The sequence below is a fragment of the Rhamphochromis sp. 'chilingali' genome, assembly GCF_963969265.1.
Source record: "Rhamphochromis sp. 'chilingali' genome assembly, chromosome: 6".
In the NCBI taxonomy this organism is placed as follows: domain Eukaryota; kingdom Metazoa; phylum Chordata; class Actinopteri; order Cichliformes; family Cichlidae; genus Rhamphochromis; species Rhamphochromis sp. 'chilingali'.
In genome coordinates this window covers 20,915,456-20,934,953 of record NC_137933.1, presented here as the reverse complement: position 1 = coordinate 20,934,953, position 19,498 = coordinate 20,915,456, and the positions used below count along the sequence as shown (strand labels likewise).

Sequence of the window (19,498 nt, the reverse complement as noted above, 5' to 3'; positions counted from 1 at the left end):
TCACACACACTCTCTCACCCAGAGCGCGCTTTCACACTCACCCACAACACTTTTCCTCAGCGGGAATTTTACACAGAAACCTCTGAGCTCAACTATTAGATCTTCTTAAAGCACACTGCACCATAGACCAAAATACCCCTTTCTCTGCGCTTATGACCGCCACCACGGGGCAAAGTCGCATCATAAAAGTGATGCTTGCATCCCCGAAGTTATACCTGACATCATAAACCAGGTGTTGCTATGTACTAAATTTTTACTTTGTATTATGACCGCAGCCCTTTATACTCGACTGACGCCACAAACCACCGTCAAAACCTCTATCAAATGTACTAAAACTAGCACCAACCACTACTGCACTTCACGGCCGCACCACCGGAACACGCCGTATCATAAACCAAACCTACGGACGTGTTTCGCTCTCGCGTTGCCAGCGTTCAACTGCACCGTGAAGCCAGCATCTGCTTTTCCTTAAATCAACTTCTATTTCATAGCCGGCAAAAGCCAGGACGTCACTGACACCATAAACAAAATAAACAAACCTCGACTTCAATGTACTGGACTAATGGCCGCGTCTTCAGAATAAATTCTAATGTATTATTGCTACAGAAGCCAGTATTAGACAAAATTAAATGTGGAAGGTAAAGTGGCTGCAACTAGTCCAACGTAGTATGTTATTAGTATCTCGGTAGAAGCAGATTACTGCAACTAGTCCAACGTAGTATGTTATTAGTATCTCGGTAGAAGCAGCTTACTGCAACTAGTCCAACGTAGTATGTTATTAGTATCTCGGTAGAAGCAGTTTATTTAACACACTGGAATTCAGCCTCAACTTATGTTGTTAGTATCTTGCGCCAAAAACCAGACACCGACAAATTTACTGTGAAAATACATGTGACTCAGCGAACAGATTAATTTGGAAAGCCCAATATGCACATTTGGTATTTATAATACAACAGGCTGTGCTTACCTTTTTATTTTTGGACCGGTCCTCTGTTCACCTCGCCTCACGATCTCACCAAAGGTCAAATCTGCACCTCCTCAGCACACCAAAGATCCGGGTCACACGGCACCAAGTTGTTGAAATCTCCCAATTCTTTGAATCTTTGGGCTGAAGGAAGGACAATACTCGGTGTATAAATGCTCAATCAACAATCATTTATTTCCATACAATTCAACAGTCAGAGCATTACAACGTCCGGACGGGAGAGATGCTACCAGAGGGTCAGGCACATGTCTCAAAATGGTGACGGGTTGCTCAGCTTTTTATAGTCTCTAGTGGCCCCCAGCTAGTCGTAAAAGCCAAAACATCACATTTTTTCTCTGTTACAGCGCCTAAGTTATGACCTCGGCAGTTGTTTCTCTGCTTTCTGTAAGGTGGGGGTGTGGAATGTGGTCTATCTATCTCCCCTGTCTTTAGACACAGAGTCTCCTGCTTACAACCTTCTCTTCATGATTCAACACTTAAGCATGTCAAGAAAACAGTGTAACACATTCCCAGCAGATCAAGGATACAGAGTGATGCACATTTATCTAATGAACTAATATGTGAATATGTTCTGTTAACTCAAAAGTATAATGAGAACTAAACTACATACAGCTCACACACTCTATATTAAAGGGTATAATGTGATCTACAGCAGTATTCTAATTCAACTACTTTGATTACATATATAAGGTAACATATAATAACAGAATAATCTAATAGTTTGCAAGTTGTATTAATTTTATTATTTCATCTTGTCTAATGATGCTTTGATGCCTTCACCATATGCCTTCCAACCATCCATTCATCCATTTTCTACCACAAATCTAGTGACTCATCAAGCAGAGAAGCCCAGACTTCCCTTTCCCCAACCACTTCCTCCACCTGATTTAACTGCTTTTAACAATAAAAACTGTTTAGAAAATAACTACAAAGAATACACGGACATATAAGTATGTGGCAAAATGTGGATGGATGGAAAATACAAAACTAAATTCACAGACGCAGCCTTGACACAACCAAAAACCTAAACTAACATGCATATGTTTTAAAAAGAAACAGACAAAGAGATCGCAATAGACTGCAATAGATCTTTTTTACATTTATTAAGAAATCCCATATAGGTTTTTTCCAGTAAAGTGTAACACACAAACTAATGCAGCAGTAGCACCACCAGCGTGTACCAGTAGACACATATATATGTGCATTTGTGCTCATGTGCATGACTTTCTCTCGCGCAAAATCACGTCCTGAGGCATCAGTGACAAAAACAGCAGCAGCAACAACATCATAAACAATCATTTTTGTCCAAATTTTCCTGACAACTCTGGATTTGCATTCTGAATTCAAGACGACATAACCAGAAGAAACTAGAAAGAAGCAAACATTAACACATCTAAAAATGAATAAATAACTTTAATAGTAATAAATTGCTGCACATACATTGATAAAGGTAAGGCAGCAGAGTTTATTGGAATGAACAGAGATTTTTCATGATGAGCAAAAAACCCCTCGGATGTTTTGGTTTACATGAAGCTTGCTCTTTTTTTCCACAGCTGTGAATACCTGCGATTTCACAACTGGTGCCTGGTGTGTTTGGCTGAACTTTCCTTTCTGTAAACATGGACCAAAACTTTCCATTATTGAGTAATCCTATGATCGTACAGAACAGAATATAAGACCAGTGCGTCCCTCAGTAGTAAGTTATTCAGTGAGCTCTAAAGATTTGTCTAAACTGTGTAAAAAAAAAAAAAGCAGTTTAGATTTAAATTTTGTGACTTCTGCAGCCATGAAGTTGCTTGTGGCTGGGATTTTTCTCATTCTAATTGTGGAAACCAATGCCCAGTGGTATAATTTCCCAATTGAAGCAGCTAAAGGTTAGAAATATGGCATTTTAAATACCTAACAACAATCTGTCATATTTCTCAGATTTTGATATTTTAATTGCGAATGTTGTCATTATTTATTATCAGTACTGTTTTCTGTCATTCTGATCAGGGACTGGTGATATGTGGCGAGCCTACAGCGACATGAGGGAGGCCAACTGGAAAGATTCAGACAAATACTTTCATGCCAGAGGAAACTCTGATGCTGCACAGAGAGGAGCAGGAGGCAGATGGGCTGCTGAGGTTATCAGGTTTGACAATCTACTTTACTGAAATTCATTTGTATTTTTGATTAACTAATCACTAATTTTTTAAGGCTGCTAATTCTGCTTCTCTCATTTTTTCAGTTTCTGATGTTGTTCTGAAACGTACTTACTGAAGATAGGTGGATTCACTGTCTATTTCCATTTTAGTAACACCAGAGAGTGGGTGCAGGAGAGACTGGGTCATGGCGCTGAGGACTCCGAAGCTGATCAGGCGGCAAACCGTTGGGGGCGAGACGGAAATGATCCCAACCATTTCAGGCCCGAGGGTCTTCCCAACAAGTACTGAGCGCAAAGCTCATTGACTTACAGGAGAATAAAACTGCATGAAGACGCTTCTAGTGTTGGAGTTAGTGAAAACATGGTGTTTTAAATAGCCCAAATTTGTTGTTGCTCAGATACCTGAGCTCCATCAACTGATCACGTCTCCCCTGTAAAAGATGTGCCGGGACCTGAGGTGGGGTGGTGTGTGTGGTACAAGCGGGGAAGCAGGAAAGTTGCCCATTGAAAAAACACTGAACAAATAAAAAACGTGTAAAACTGCAAAAGCTGTTGGTGTCAGGTCCATCATTTCCACAGAAACATTTTTTAAAACCAAATACTGTCAGTTGTCCTTCTGCTACAGTGACCCCGGGGCACTTCCAGTAATCTCTCCAGTGTCTCCTGAGCCTACCCCAGGGCCTCTTCTCAGTAGGACATGGCCAGAACATCTCACGTTGCCATGCTTTGGGGAAAGCTCATTTCCACTGCTTGTTTACACAGCGTTGTTCTTTCAGTCATTACCCAGAGCTCATGACCATACGTGAGGGTAGGAATGTCAACTGGCAGCTTCGCTTTTATGCTCAGGTCTCTCTTCACCACACTGGACCAGTACAGTGCCCATATTCCTGCAGATACCGCACCAATTCATCTTTCAATCTCCCCTCTCCCTTACTCATGAACAAGATGCCAGGATACTTTGGACAAGAAATTTTTCATGTTGTTGCTGTGTGGGCTTTGGTCCTCCGTCTCTTATTTTCAGCCTCTTTACCACCAGCAACCATCCTAAAGTATATTGTCAAATTGATTATTTAGCACAAATTTGACCAAAGTAATCAAAATGGTTAAAATATATTCATTAATGATAGTGCTAAGAAGTCCCATTTTTCCAGTGTATGACACACAAAGCATCAGTGTTCTTAAACATATTCCAGTCTGCTTCTCTGTGTCAGATTTCAGCCTCCCCCATCTCTGGCAGCGCTTTTAGTTGTTGACTCAGTTGTGATGCACAGGTGCAGCCACTGGGTGACAGTGCTGTCTTCTGTCTGAAACCTGAGGCTGTGGTGTTTGTAGAGAAAATTGTCCTTGTCACTTAACTACTGCTACTATAATTGATGTGAAAACACATCAATATTTTTTTTCTACACACAATAAAGTTCAAGATGGATCAGCTGTGGTCTACACAGTTAGTTAGCGAGTCAGTTAAAAATACATTTTTATGTCAATTTTACAATCTGCTTCCTGATTTATTTCTGATTCTGACTTTAAAGACTCTCCAAAATTTGCAATCATCTTTTAGAATTATTTATTGTACTTATATTCAGTGTGGAGCAAGCTATCAGCTCAGCTTATCAACAGGCATATTAATGTGGTAATGACGTTATGCAGGCACAGGGCTGTAAGGCTGCAAAATTAATAATAGAAAATGAACATCATTTCTGAAGCAACAGGAGGTACTTGGCCCTTTTTAATATGTTTTTGTTCTCAGTTTAAGCTTTTCAAATGACATGCAGTGGTTTACTGATCAGTGTCAACATTTCTTATGCTGTCTTTTAACCATTATAAAAAAAATAAAGGATTTAGACATTTTGCAAAGTATTGCATTCTGTTTTTACGTATCTCACACAGTGAACCAACTTTTACATACAGGGTTGTATTATTTTTCAACAATATTTTTGCATATGGTCTTTCTGTATACACTAACAAACCATTCATGTTCCTGTGCCATTAAAAGAGTTCAAAAATGAATCACCTTTCAGTAGTAACATTGTTTAGAGGTTTTATCTATAGCACCTTCTGGAAACAGAGCTTTGAGTTATTATCGAGTTATTATCAGAAAAGAGAGAAAAAAATAAGCAGTACAGTGTAATATGCTGTATCTTCAATGCACTGCTTTAACTCACAGACCCCTGAGATGCTTGTGTAACCCTACAGTAGTGGGTTAAGCGTTTTCTGTTTGGTTCCCTGATTATTATTATTTTGATTTTCGATTCCTGTTTTGATTTTTTTTTGTTATCTTCAATCTTAAACTTCATGTACTTGTTGCATTTAAGTTTTAGTCACTATTTAGTATTAAGGCTTTATGGACTGGTGTCAGCAGAACTACCTACAGATCAACACTAAAACCAATCCAAACCAGTAAAACCAAGGAGCTGGTGGTAGACTTCTGCAGGCACAAACATCCTCCACTGCAGCCACTAAACATCCAAGGTATTGATATTGAGGCTGTGGATAGCTACAGGTACCTTGGTGTTCACCTGAACAATAAACTGTACTGGTCTCACAACTCAAATGCTCTCTACAGGAAAAGGCAGAGCATGCTGTACCCGCTGCAGATGCTCAGGTCTTTTGGAGTGAAGGGCCCACTTCTGAAGACCTTCTATGACTCTGTGGTGGCCTCAGCCATCTTTTACAGTGCGGTCTGCTGGGGCGGCAGCATCTTGGTCTTTTCTTGTCTTGCACTTCTTGTGAAGTGTTAATAACCATGTCTGTATTAGTCTCCTTTGTGTATTTCTTAAGACGTTTAGTTTTAAGTGGTGGCTCTTCCCACTTTTACTTCTTGATTGGTGAATGGATTGCTTTTACCTTTGTTAATCTTATTTAGCTATGGCTTGTTCCCCACCCATCTCCAGTTCCTGCTATTTTTGCTTAGTCCACCAGTGAGTTATCCGTGTACGTTATTGGTTTAGCTTCCCTGTGCAGGTTTCGAATTCGTGTTTTTGGAATTTTTCCTTGGATTATGTTACATTTTGGATTTGCTAAAGAGCCAATAAAGAGCTCATCTTTTGTTCAGATCCTCTGCTCAACACTCCACACACCTACACTGTGAAACAGTCTCTTATTTGGTTTAATTTCATCATTATTCAACTGTTGTTGTTGTTCTTTTCTTTTTCTGTACCTTAAGCGTCAAACCTGTCTCTGTTATCGTCTCCTCTTCACATCCATCTTGTTTCTGCGCTCTCTGGTTTCTTTTTATTCTAATTCTTTGCATTTCTTTAGCTGCTGTTTTTGTTTTTGAATTTTTGTTAGTCATAGGATTTTCCCACCACATTAAGTTTTGCATAAGTTCATTTTTAATTGCCAACCTGAGAGTCTGCATTTGGCCTGCATATTGGGTCCTTTGCTAACTTGATCACTAATAGTGCCATTAAGTTATTGAAATTTTGTGTTAAAGTGACCCCTATCCAAAGTCTAACAAGGCAATCTCAATATGTAAGTTTTATTTATTTAGTTTTTGTAAATTGTTCTCAAGGCTTGTTCTCCCAGGTCTCGGCAAAACAAACATGTGGACTGCTTAAAAATGATTGGACCATCACCCAATGTAATGTTTATGCCACAAACATCATAAATTAACAGTATTGGTGACTGGTTTTATGGTTCCAGTGTGCACCGGCTCTTTAATTGAAATCCTGGTATATATAAATATACAAATGGCTGAGAGAGGAGCTGGGGAGAAGATGCGAAGTGGTCCCTGTGGGCACTCAGGGCAGTGGCACCCAAACTGGGCAACAGGCTCCAGCAGATCCCAGGAATGACATCCAAGATCTCTGTCCAGAAGAGCACAGGCCTATGAGCAGCAAAGAGACTGTGTAGGACCTTCAAGCTCCCGGGCCTCTGTTAGAGAATCTGAGCTTCACGGATAAAGTCCACCCGCAGGGGTGAGAGGGAAGTTAAAAATAAATATGATATATACATGCATATAGGAATTTGTGTGATAGATTTTTTTCAGTGTAAGATATGTCACTATGACATGTCATGTCATATCATGTCATGTCATAGTGACATGATTGGAGGAATTACAGTTATTTCTCTGCCAGGAATCAGTAGGCTTCTACTGCCATCTGCTGCTTTGAACCTTTAGCACTGCTCAAAACAGAGCAGTGTTTTTGTCAGCATCAAAGCCTGTCATAAAACAAAGCAAAATAAATAAATAAATAATAGTTTGGTTTTTTGATCAAATAAACTGTAGATTGATTTTCTGTTTTAAATACAACATATCCTGTTGACCCTTATGGATTCAATGCAGATTTGAACAGCATTAAAAAGAACAGAAAGTAGTGCCAGGTTAAATATCCCCACCACAACCCCAACCTGCAGCTGCACACTCAGGACACCGGTGGGCTTGGCTGAACTTTCATCTCTCTGACCCTGCTTGTTTCTGAACAGAATAAAAATAGTAGTGTTCCTGTAAACAAGTTATTCAGTGAACTTTAAAGATGAACTCTAAATTCTGCAGCTTGGAAAGTAAGATTTTCACTGTCTATTTAAGATGATAACAAATTCAGATGAACAACAACACGTGACATATTACCCCCTGTCATTATTTGTGGCGGTATTTTGATCCTCTCTTCTTTCTTCTACAAAGATGCTTCAGGTCACTGAAGTGAGCATTCCTTTATATTCCTTTGAGGTCTGCTACAGCATTTTTGGCAGGTTGCCTCTGAATTGTGCATTACATTACCTTCATTCTGACTTATAACTGTATGCTTCTCCTTTTTTTAGATTATGAACTATTATGAGTAACAAATATATTTTTCTTTTAGTCTTCTATAACTATGAAGAGTTATAGCTAAACTAACATAAAAACTAAAACTAGATGTGCAAAAATATCCAGTTAAAATAAAAATAAAACATAGACTTTTGAGGAAAAACAGAAGCTACTTGAAACTATTTTCTGAACTGGGAAAATCAAACTAACATAAAGACAGAGATGAAATATCCTTAGTTTTGTTGAAATCTCCCAATTCTTTGAATCTTTGGGCTGAAGGAAGGACAATACTCGGTGTATAAATGCTCAATCAACAATCATTTATTTCCATACAATTCAACAGTCAGAGCATTACAACGTCCGGACGGGAGAGATGCTACCAGAGGGTCAGGCACATGTCTCAAAATGGTGACGGGTTGCTCAGCTTTTTATAGTCTCTAGTGGCCCCCAGCTAGTCGTAAAAGCCAAAACATCACATTTTTTCTCTGTTACAGCGCCTAAGTTATGACCTCGGCAGTTGTTTCTCTGCTTTCTGTAAGGTGGGGGTGTGGAATGTGGTCTATCTATCTCCCCTGTCTTTAGACACAGAGTCTCCTGCTTACAACCTTCTCTTCATGATTCAACACTTAAGCATGTCAAGAAAACAGTGTAACACATTCCCAGCAGATCAAGGATACAGAGTGATGCACATTTATCTAATGAACTAATATGTGAATATGTTCTGTTAACTCAAAAGTATAATGAGAACTAAACTACATACAGCTCACACACTCTATATTAAAGGGTATAATGTGATCTACAGCAGTATTCTAATTCAACTACTTTGATTACATATATAAGGTAACATATAATAACAGAATAATCTAATAGTTTGCAAGTTGTATTAATTTTATTATTTCATCTTGTCTAATGATGCTTTGATGCCTTCACCATATGCCTTCCAACCATCCATTCATCCATTTTCTACCACAAATCTAGTGACTCATCAAGCAGAGAAGCCCAGACTTCCCTTTCCCCAACCACTTCCTCCACCTGATTTAACTGCTTTTAACAATAAAAACTGTTTAGAAAATAACTACAAAGAATACACGGACATATAAGTATGTGGCAAAATGTGGATGGATGGAAAATACAAAACTAAATTCACAGACGCAGCCTTGACACAACCAAAAACCTAAACTAACATGCATATGTTTTAAAAAGAAACAGACAAAGAGATCGCAATAGACTGCAATAGATCTTTTTTACATTTATTAAGAAATCCCATATAGGTTTTTTCCAGTAAAGTGTAACACACAAACTAATGCAGCAGTAGCACCACCAGCGTGTACCAGTAGACACATATATATGTGCATTTGTGCTCATGTGCATGACTTTCTCTCGCGCAAAATCACGTCCTGAGGCATCAGTGACAAAAACAGCAGCAGCAACAACATCATAAACAATCATTTTTGTCCAAATTTTCCTGACAACTCTGGATTTGCATTCTGAATTCAAGACGACATAACCAGAAGAAACTAGAAAGAAGCAAACATTAACACATCTAAAAATGAATAAATAACTTTAATAGTAATAAATTGCTGCACATACATTGATAAAGGTAAGGCAGCAGAGTTTATTGGAATGAACAGAGATTTTTCATGATGAGCAAAAAACCCCTCGGATGTTTTGGTTTACATGAAGCTTGCTCTTTTTTTCCACAGCTGTGAATACCTGCGATTTCACAACTGGTGCCTGGTGTGTTTGGCTGAACTTTCCTTTCTGTAAACATGGACCAAAACTTTCCATTATTGAGTAATCCTATGATCGTACAGAACAGAATATAAGACCAGTGCGTCCCTCAGTAGTAAGTTATTCAGTGAGCTCTAAAGATTTGTCTAAACTGTGTAAAAAAAAAAAAAGCAGTTTAGATTTAAATTTTGTGACTTCTGCAGCCATGAAGTTGCTTGTGGCTGGGATTTTTCTCATTCTAATTGTGGAAACCAATGCCCAGTGGTATAATTTCCCAATTGAAGCAGCTAAAGGTTAGAAATATGGCATTTTAAATACCTAACAACAATCTGTCATATTTCTCAGATTTTGATATTTTAATTGCGAATGTTGTCATTATTTATTATCAGTACTGTTTTCTGTCATTCTGATCAGGGACTGGTGATATGTGGCGAGCCTACAGCGACATGAGGGAGGCCAACTGGAAAGATTCAGACAAATACTTTCATGCCAGAGGAAACTCTGATGCTGCACAGAGAGGAGCAGGAGGCAGATGGGCTGCTGAGGTTATCAGGTTTGACAATCTACTTTACTGAAATTCATTTGTATTTTTGATTAACTAATCACTAATTTTTTAAGGCTGCTAATTCTGCTTCTCTCATTTTTTCAGTTTCTGATGTTGTTCTGAAACGTACTTACTGAAGATAGGTGGATTCACTGTCTATTTCCATTTTAGTAACACCAGAGAGTGGGTGCAGGAGAGACTGGGTCATGGCGCTGAGGACTCCGAAGCTGATCAGGCGGCAAACCGTTGGGGGCGAGACGGAAATGATCCCAACCATTTCAGGCCCGAGGGTCTTCCCAACAAGTACTGAGCGCAAAGCTCATTGACTTACAGGAGAATAAAACTGCATGAAGACGCTTCTAGTGTTGGAGTTAGTGAAAACATGGTGTTTTAAATAGCCCAAATTTGTTGTTGCTCAGATACCTGAGCTCCATCAACTGATCACGTCTCCCCTGTAAAAGATGTGCCGGGACCTGAGGTGGGGTGGTGTGTGTGGTACAAGCGGGGAAGCAGGAAAGTTGCCCATTGAAAAAACACTGAACAAATAAAAAACGTGTAAAACTGCAAAAGCTGTTGGTGTCAGGTCCATCATTTCCACAGAAACATTTTTTAAAACCAAATACTGTCAGTTGTCCTTCTGCTACAGTGACCCCGGGGCACTTCCAGTAATCTCTCCAGTGTCTCCTGAGCCTACCCCAGGGCCTCTTCTCAGTAGGACATGGCCAGAACATCTCACGTTGCCATGCTTTGGGGAAAGCTCATTTCCACTGCTTGTTTACACAGCGTTGTTCTTTCAGTCATTACCCAGAGCTCATGACCATACGTGAGGGTAGGAATGTCAACTGGCAGCTTCGCTTTTATGCTCAGGTCTCTCTTCACCACACTGGACCAGTACAGTGCCCATATTCCTGCAGATACCGCACCAATTCATCTTTCAATCTCCCCTCTCCCTTACTCATGAACAAGATGCCAGGATACTTTGGACAAGAAATTTTTCATGTTGTTGCTGTGTGGGCTTTGGTCCTCCGTCTCTTATTTTCAGCCTCTTTACCACCAGCAACCATCCTAAAGTATATTGTCAAATTGATTATTTAGCACAAATTTGACCAAAGTAATCAAAATGGTTAAAATATATTCATTAATGATAGTGCTAAGAAGTCCCATTTTTCCAGTGTATGACACACAAAGCATCAGTGTTCTTAAACATATTCCAGTCTGCTTCTCTGTGTCAGATTTCAGCCTCCCCCATCTCTGGCAGCGCTTTTAGTTGTTGACTCAGTTGTGATGCACAGGTGCAGCCACTGGGTGACAGTGCTGTCTTCTGTCTGAAACCTGAGGCTGTGGTGTTTGTAGAGAAAATTGTCCTTGTCACTTAACTACTGCTACTATAATTGATGTGAAAACACATCAATATTTTTTTTCTACACACAATAAAGTTCAAGATGGATCAGCTGTGGTCTACACAGTTAGTTAGCGAGTCAGTTAAAAATACATTTTTATGTCAATTTTACAATCTGCTTCCTGATTTATTTCTGATTCTGACTTTAAAGACTCTCCAAAATTTGCAATCATCTTTTAGAATTATTTATTGTACTTATATTCAGTGTGGAGCAAGCTATCAGCTCAGCTTATCAACAGGCATATTAATGTGGTAATGACGTTATGCAGGCACAGGGCTGTAAGGCTGCAAAATTAATAATAGAAAATGAACATCATTTCTGAAGCAACAGGAGGTACTTGGCCCTTTTTAATATGTTTTTGTTCTCAGTTTAAGCTTTTCAAATGACATGCAGTGGTTTACTGATCAGTGTCAACATTTCTTATGCTGTCTTTTAACCATTATAAAAAAAATAAAGGATTTAGACATTTTGCAAAGTATTGCATTCTGTTTTTACGTATCTCACACAGTGAACCAACTTTTACATACAGGGTTGTATTATTTTTCAACAATATTTTTGCATATGGTCTTTCTGTATACACTAACAAACCATTCATGTTCCTGTGCCATTAAAAGAGTTCAAAAATGAATCACCTTTCAGTAGTAACATTGTTTAGAGGTTTTATCTATAGCACCTTCTGGAAACAGAGCTTTGAGTTATTATCGAGTTATTATCAGAAAAGAGAGAAAAAAATAAGCAGTACAGTGTAATATGCTGTATCTTCAATGCACTGCTTTAACTCACAGACCCCTGAGATGCTTGTGTAACCCTACAGTAGTGGGTTAAGCGTTTTCTGTTTGGTTCCCTGATTATTATTATTTTGATTTTCGATTCCTGTTTTGATTTTTTTTTGTTATCTTCAATCTTAAACTTCATGTACTTGTTGCATTTAAGTTTTAGTCACTATTTAGTATTAAGGCTTTATGGACTGGTGTCAGCAGAACTACCTACAGATCAACACTAAAACCAATCCAAACCAGTAAAACCAAGGAGCTGGTGGTAGACTTCTGCAGGCACAAACATCCTCCACTGCAGCCACTAAACATCCAAGGTATTGATATTGAGGCTGTGGATAGCTACAGGTACCTTGGTGTTCACCTGAACAATAAACTGTACTGGTCTCACAACTCAAATGCTCTCTACAGGAAAAGGCAGAGCATGCTGTACCCGCTGCAGATGCTCAGGTCTTTTGGAGTGAAGGGCCCACTTCTGAAGACCTTCTATGACTCTGTGGTGGCCTCAGCCATCTTTTACAGTGCGGTCTGCTGGGGCGGCAGCATCTTGGTCTTTTCTTGTCTTGCACTTCTTGTGAAGTGTTAATAACCATGTCTGTATTAGTCTCCTTTGTGTATTTCTTAAGACGTTTAGTTTTAAGTGGTGGCTCTTCCCACTTTTACTTCTTGATTGGTGAATGGATTGCTTTTACCTTTGTTAATCTTATTTAGCTATGGCTTGTTCCCCACCCATCTCCAGTTCCTGCTATTTTTGCTTAGTCCACCAGTGAGTTATCCGTGTACGTTATTGGTTTAGCTTCCCTGTGCAGGTTTCGAATTCGTGTTTTTGGAATTTTTCCTTGGATTATGTTACATTTTGGATTTGCTAAAGAGCCAATAAAGAGCTCATCTTTTGTTCAGATCCTCTGCTCAACACTCCACACACCTACACTGTGAAACAGTCTCTTATTTGGTTTAATTTCATCATTATTCAACTGTTGTTGTTGTTCTTTTCTTTTTCTGTACCTTAAGCGTCAAACCTGTCTCTGTTATCGTCTCCTCTTCACATCCATCTTGTTTCTGCGCTCTCTGGTTTCTTTTTATTCTAATTCTTTGCATTTCTTTAGCTGCTGTTTTTGTTTTTGAATTTTTGTTAGTCATAGGATTTTCCCACCACATTAAGTTTTGCATAAGTTCATTTTTAATTGCCAACCTGAGAGTCTGCATTTGGCCTGCATATTGGGTCCTTTGCTAACTTGATCACTAATAGTGCCATTAAGTTATTGAAATTTTGTGTTAAAGTGACCCCTATCCAAAGTCTAACAAGGCAATCTCAATATGTAAGTTTTATTTATTTAGTTTTTGTAAATTGTTCTCAAGGCTTGTTCTCCCAGGTCTCGGCAAAACAAACATGTGGACTGCTTAAAAATGATTGGACCATCACCCAATGTAATGTTTATGCCACAAACATCATAAATTAACAGTATTGGTGACTGGTTTTATGGTTCCAGTGTGCACCGGCTCTTTAATTGAAATCCTGGTATATATAAATATACAAATGGCTGAGAGAGGAGCTGGGGAGAAGATGCGAAGTGGTCCCTGTGGGCACTCAGGGCAGTGGCACCCAAACTGGGCAACAGGCTCCAGCAGATCCCAGGAATGACATCCAAGATCTCTGTCCAGAAGAGCACAGGCCTATGAGCAGCAAAGAGACTGTGTAGGACCTTCAAGCTCCCGGGCCTCTGTTAGAGAATCTGAGCTTCACGGATAAAGTCCACCCGCAGGGGTGAGAGGGAAGTTAAAAATAAATATGATATATACATGCATATAGGAATTTGTGTGATAGATTTTTTTCAGTGTAAGATATGTCACTATGACATGTCATGTCATATCATGTCATGTCATAGTGACATGATTGGAGGAATTACAGTTATTTCTCTGCCAGGAATCAGTAGGCTTCTACTGCCATCTGCTGCTTTGAACCTTTAGCACTGCTCAAAACAGAGCAGTGTTTTTGTCAGCATCAAAGCCTGTCATAAAACAAAGCAAAATAAATAAATAAATAATAGTTTGGTTTTTTGATCAAATAAACTGTAGATTGATTTTCTGTTTTAAATACAACATATCCTGTTGACCCTTATGGATTCAATGCAGATTTGAACAGCATTAAAAAGAACAGAAAGTAGTGCCAGGTTAAATATCCCCACCACAACCCCAACCTGCAGCTGCACACTCAGGACACCGGTGGGCTTGGCTGAACTTTCATCTCTCTGACCCTGCTTGTTTCTGAACAGAATAAAAATAGTAGTGTTCCTGTAAACAAGTTATTCAGTGAACTTTAAAGATGAACTCTAAATTCTGCAGCTTGGAAAGTAAGATTTTCACTGTCTATTTAAGATGATAACAAATTCAGATGAACAACAACACGTGACATATTACCCCCTGTCATTATTTGTGGCGGTATTTTGATCCTCTCTTCTTTCTTCTACAAAGATGCTTCAGGTCACTGAAGTGAGCATTCCTTTATATTCCTTTGAGGTCTGCTACAGCATTTTTGGCAGGTTGCCTCTGAATTGTGCATTACATTACCTTCATTCTGACTTATAACTGTATGCTTCTCCTTTTTTTAGATTATGAACTATTATGAGTAACAAATATATTTTTCTTTTAGTCTTCTATAACTATGAAGAGTTATAGCTAAACTAACATAAAAACTAAAACTAGATGTGCAAAAATATCCAGTTAAAATAAAAATAAAACATAGACTTTTGAGGAAAAACAGAAGCTACTTGAAACTATTTTCTGAACTGGGAAAATCAAACTAACATAAAGACAGAGATGAAATATCCTTAGTTTTGTTGAAATCTCCCAATTCTTTGAATCTTTGGGCTGAAGGAAGGACAATACTCGGTGTATAAATGCTCAATCAACAATCATTTATTTCCATACAATTCAACAGTCAGAGCATTACAACGTCCGGACGGGAGAGATGCTACCAGAGGGTCAGGCACATGTCTCAAAATGGTGACGGGTTGCTCAGCTTTTTATAGTCTCTAGTGGCCCCCAGCTAGTCGTAAAAGCCAAAACATCACATTTTTTCTCTGTTACAGCGCCTAAGTTATGACCTCGGCAGTTGTTTCTCTGCTTTCTGTAAGGTGGGGGTGTGGAATGTGGTCTATCTATCTCCCCTGTCTTTAGACACAGAGTCTCCTGCTTACAACCTTCTCTTCATGATTCAACACTTAAGCATGTCAAGAAAACAGTGTAACACATTCCCAGCAGATCAAGGATACAGAGTGATGCACATTTATCTAATGAACTAATATGTGAATATGTTCTGTTAACTCAAAAGTATAATGAGAACTAAACTACATACAGCTCACACACTCTATATTAAAGGGTATAATGTGATCTACAGCAGTATTCTAATTCAACTACTTTGATTACATATATAAGGTAACATATAATAACAGAATAATCTAATAGTTTGCAAGTTGTATTAATTTTATTATTTCATCTTGTCTAATGATGCTTTGATGCCTTCACCATATGCCTTCCAACCATCCATTCATCCATTTTCTACCACAAATCTAGTGACTCATCAAGCAGAGAAGCCCAGACTTCCCTTTCCCCAACCACTTCCTCCACCTGATTTAACTGCTTTTAACAATAAAAACTGTTTAGAAAATAACTACAAAGAATACACGGACATATAAGTATGTGGCAAAATGTGGATGGATGGAAAATACAAAACTAAATTCACAGACGCAGCCTTGACACAACCAAAAACCTAAACTAACATGCATATGTTTTAAAAAGAAACAGACAAAGAGATCGCAATAGACTGCAATAGATCTTTTTTACATTTATTAAGAAATCCCATATAGGTTTTTTCCAGTAAAGTGTAACACACAAACTAATGCAGCAGTAGCACCACCAGCGTGTACCAGTAGACACATATATATGTGCATTTGTGCTCATGTGCATGACTTTCTCTCGCGCAAAATCACGTCCTGAGGCATCAGTGACAAAAACAGCAGCAGCAACAACATCATAAACAATCATTTTTGTCCAAATTTTCCTGACAACTCTGGATTTGCATTCTGAATTCAAGACGACATAACCAGAAGAAACTAGAAAGAAGCAAACATTAACACATCTAAAAATGAATAAATAACTTTAATAGTAATAAATTGCTGCACATACATTGATAAAGGTAAGGCAGCAGAGTTTATTGGAATGAACAGAGATTTTTCATGATGAGCAAAAAACCCCTCGGATGTTTTGGTTTACATGAAGCTTGCTCTTTTTTTCCACAGCTGTGAATACCTGCGATTTCACAACTGGTGCCTGGTGTGTTTGGCTGAACTTTCCTTTCTGTAAACATGGACCAAAACTTTCCATTATTGAGTAATCCTATGATCGTACAGAACAGAATATAAGACCAGTGCGTCCCTCAGTAGTAAGTTATTCAGTGAGCTCTAAAGATTTGTCTAAACTGTGTAAAAAAAAAAAAAGCAGTTTAGATTTAAATTTTGTGACTTCTGCAGCCATGAAGTTGCTTGTGGCTGGGATTTTTCTCATTCTAATTGTGGAAACCAATGCCCAGTGGTATAATTTCCCAATTGAAGCAGCTAAAGGTTAGAAATATGGCATTTTAAATACCTAACAACAATCTGTCATATTTCTCAGATTTTGATATTTTAATTGCGAATGTTGTCATTATTTATTATCAGTACTGTTTTCTGTCATTCTGATCAGGGACTGGTGATATGTGGCGAGCCTACAGCGACATGAGGGAGGCCAACTGGAAAGATTCAGACAAATACTTTCATGCCAGAGGAAACTCTGATGCTGCACAGAGAGGAGCAGGAGGCAGATGGGCTGCTGAGGTTATCAGGTTTGACAATCTACTTTACTGAAATTCATTTGTATTTTTGATTAACTAATCACTAATTTTTTAAGGCTGCTAATTCTGCTTCTCTCATTTTTTCAGTTTCTGATGTTGTTCTGAAACGTACTTACTGAAGATAGGTGGATTCACTGTCTATTTCCATTTTAGTAACACCAGAGAGTGGGTGCAGGAGAGACTGGGTCATGGCGCTGAGGACTCCGAAGCTGATCAGGCGGCAAACCGTTGGGGGCGAGACGGAAATGATCCCAACCATTTCAGGCCCGAGGGTCTTCCCAACAAGTACTGAGCGCAAAGCTCATTGACTTACAGGAGAATAAAACTGCATGAAGACGCTTCTAGTGTTGGAGTTAGTGAAAACATGGTGTTTTAAATAGCCCAAATTTGTTGTTGCTCAGATACCTGAGCTCCATCAACTGATCACGTCTCCCCTGTAAAAGATGTGCCGGGACCTGAGGTGGGGTGGTGTGTGTGGTACAAGCGGGGAAGCAGGAAAGTTGCCCATTGAAAAAACACTGAACAAATAAAAAACGTGTAAAACTGCAAAAGCTGTTGGTGTCAGGTCCATCATTTCCACAGAAACATTTTTTAAAACCAAATACTGTCAGTTGTCCTTCTGCTACAGTGACCCCGGGGCACTTCCAGTAATCTCTCCAGTGTCTCCTGAGCCTACCCCAGGGCCTCTTCTCAGTAGGACATGGCCAGAACATCTCACGTTGCCATGCTTTGGGGAAAGCTCATTTCCACTGCTTGTTTACACAGCGTTGTTCTTTCAGTCATTACCCAGAGCTCATGACCATACGTGAGGGTAGGAATGTCAACTGGCAGCTTCGCTTTTATGCTCAGGTCTCTCTTCACCACACTGGACCAGTACAGTGCCCATATTCCTGCAGATACCGCACCAATTCATCTTTCAATCTCCCCTCTCCCTTACTCATGAACAAGATGCCAGGATACTTTGGACAAGAAATTTTTCATGTTGTTGCTGTGTGGGCTTTGGTCCTCCGTCTCTTATTTTCAGCCTCTTTACCACCAGCAACCATCCTAAAGTATATTGTCAAATTGATTATTTAGCACAAATTTGACCAAAGTAATCAAAATGGTTAAAATATATTCATTAATGATAGTGCTAAGAAGTCCCATTTTTCCAGTGTATGACACACAAAGCATCAGTGTTCTTAAACATATTCCAGTCTGCTTCTCTGTGTCAGATTTCAGCCTCCCCCATCTCTGGCAGCGCTTTTAGTTGTTGACTCAGTTGTGATGCACAGGTGCAGCCACTGGGTGACAGTGCTGTCTTCTGTCTGAAACCTGAGGCTGTGGTGTTTGTAGAGAAAATTGTCCTTGTCACTTAACTACTGCTACTATAATTGATGTGAAAACACATCAATATTTTTTTTCTACACACAATAAAGTTCAAGATGGATCAGCTGTGGTCTACACAGTTAGTTAGCGAGTCAGTTAAAAATACATTTTTATGTCAATTTTACAATCTGCTTCCTGATTTATTTCTGATTCTGACTTTAAAGACTCTCCAAAATTTGCAATCATCTTTTAGAATTATTTATTGTACTTATATTCAGTGTGGAGCAAGCTATCAGCTCAGCTTATCAACAGGCATATTAATGTGGTAATGACGTTATGCAGGCACAGGGCTGTAAGGCTGCAAAATTAATAATAGAAAATGAACATCATTTCTGAAGCAACAGGAGGTACTTGGCCCTTTTTAATATGTTTTTGTTCTCAGTTTAAGCTTTTCAAATGACATGCAGTGGTTTACTGATCAGTGTCAACATTTCTTATGCTGTCTTTTAACCATTATAAAAAAAATAAAGGATTTAGACATTTTGCAAAGTATTGCATTCTGTTTTTACGTATCTCACACAGTGAACCAACTTTTACATACAGGGTTGTATTATTTTTCAACAATATTTTTGCATATGGTCTTTCTGTATACACTAACAAACCATTCATGTTCCTGTGCCATTAAAAGAGTTCAAAAATGAATCACCTTTCGGTAGTAACATTGTTTAGAGGTTTTATCTATAGCACCTTCTGGAAACAGAGCTTTGAGTTATTATCGAGTTATTATCAGAAAAGAGAGAAAAAAATAAGCAGTACAGTGTAATATGCTGTATCTTCAATGCACTGCTTTAACTCACAGACCCCTGAGATGCTTGTGTAACCCTACAGTAGTGGGTTAAGCGTTTTCTGTTTGGTTCCCTGATTATTATTATTTTGATTTTCGATTCCTGTTTTGATTTTTTTTTGTTATCTTCAA

General features: G+C 38.8%; 3 protein-coding genes across 3 annotated transcripts; all 3 read left to right on the top strand.

The window, feature by feature from the left end:
- The first annotated feature begins 2,203 nt into the window (after nucleotides 1-2,203).
- LOC308398274 (serum amyloid A-5 protein-like) lies at nucleotides 2,204-3,906 on the top strand. Its single transcript, XM_080884811.1, has 3 exons — nucleotides 2,204-2,859; nucleotides 2,981-3,119; nucleotides 3,282-3,906. Exons 1-3 carry the CDS (start codon nucleotides 2,772-2,774, stop codon nucleotides 3,418-3,420), a joined length of 366 nt encoding a protein of 121 aa, XP_080740937.1. The 5' UTR covers nucleotides 2,204-2,771; the 3' UTR covers nucleotides 3,421-3,906.
- Nucleotides 3,907-9,246: 5,340 nt separating this feature from the next.
- LOC308398964 (serum amyloid A-5 protein-like) lies at nucleotides 9,247-10,949 on the top strand. Its single transcript, XM_080885866.1, has 3 exons — nucleotides 9,247-9,902; nucleotides 10,024-10,162; nucleotides 10,325-10,949. The coding sequence occupies exons 1-3, from the start codon at nucleotides 9,815-9,817 to the stop codon at nucleotides 10,461-10,463; spliced, it is 366 nt and encodes a 121-aa protein (XP_080741992.1). The 5' UTR covers nucleotides 9,247-9,814; the 3' UTR covers nucleotides 10,464-10,949.
- Nucleotides 10,950-16,289: 5,340 nt separating this feature from the next.
- On the top strand, nucleotides 16,290-17,992 carry LOC308398372 (serum amyloid A-5 protein-like). Its single transcript, XM_080884950.1, has 3 exons — nucleotides 16,290-16,945; nucleotides 17,067-17,205; nucleotides 17,368-17,992. Exons 1-3 carry the CDS (start codon nucleotides 16,858-16,860, stop codon nucleotides 17,504-17,506), a joined length of 366 nt encoding a protein of 121 aa, XP_080741076.1. The 5' UTR covers nucleotides 16,290-16,857; the 3' UTR covers nucleotides 17,507-17,992.
- Nucleotides 17,993-19,498: the final 1,506 nt, after the last annotated feature.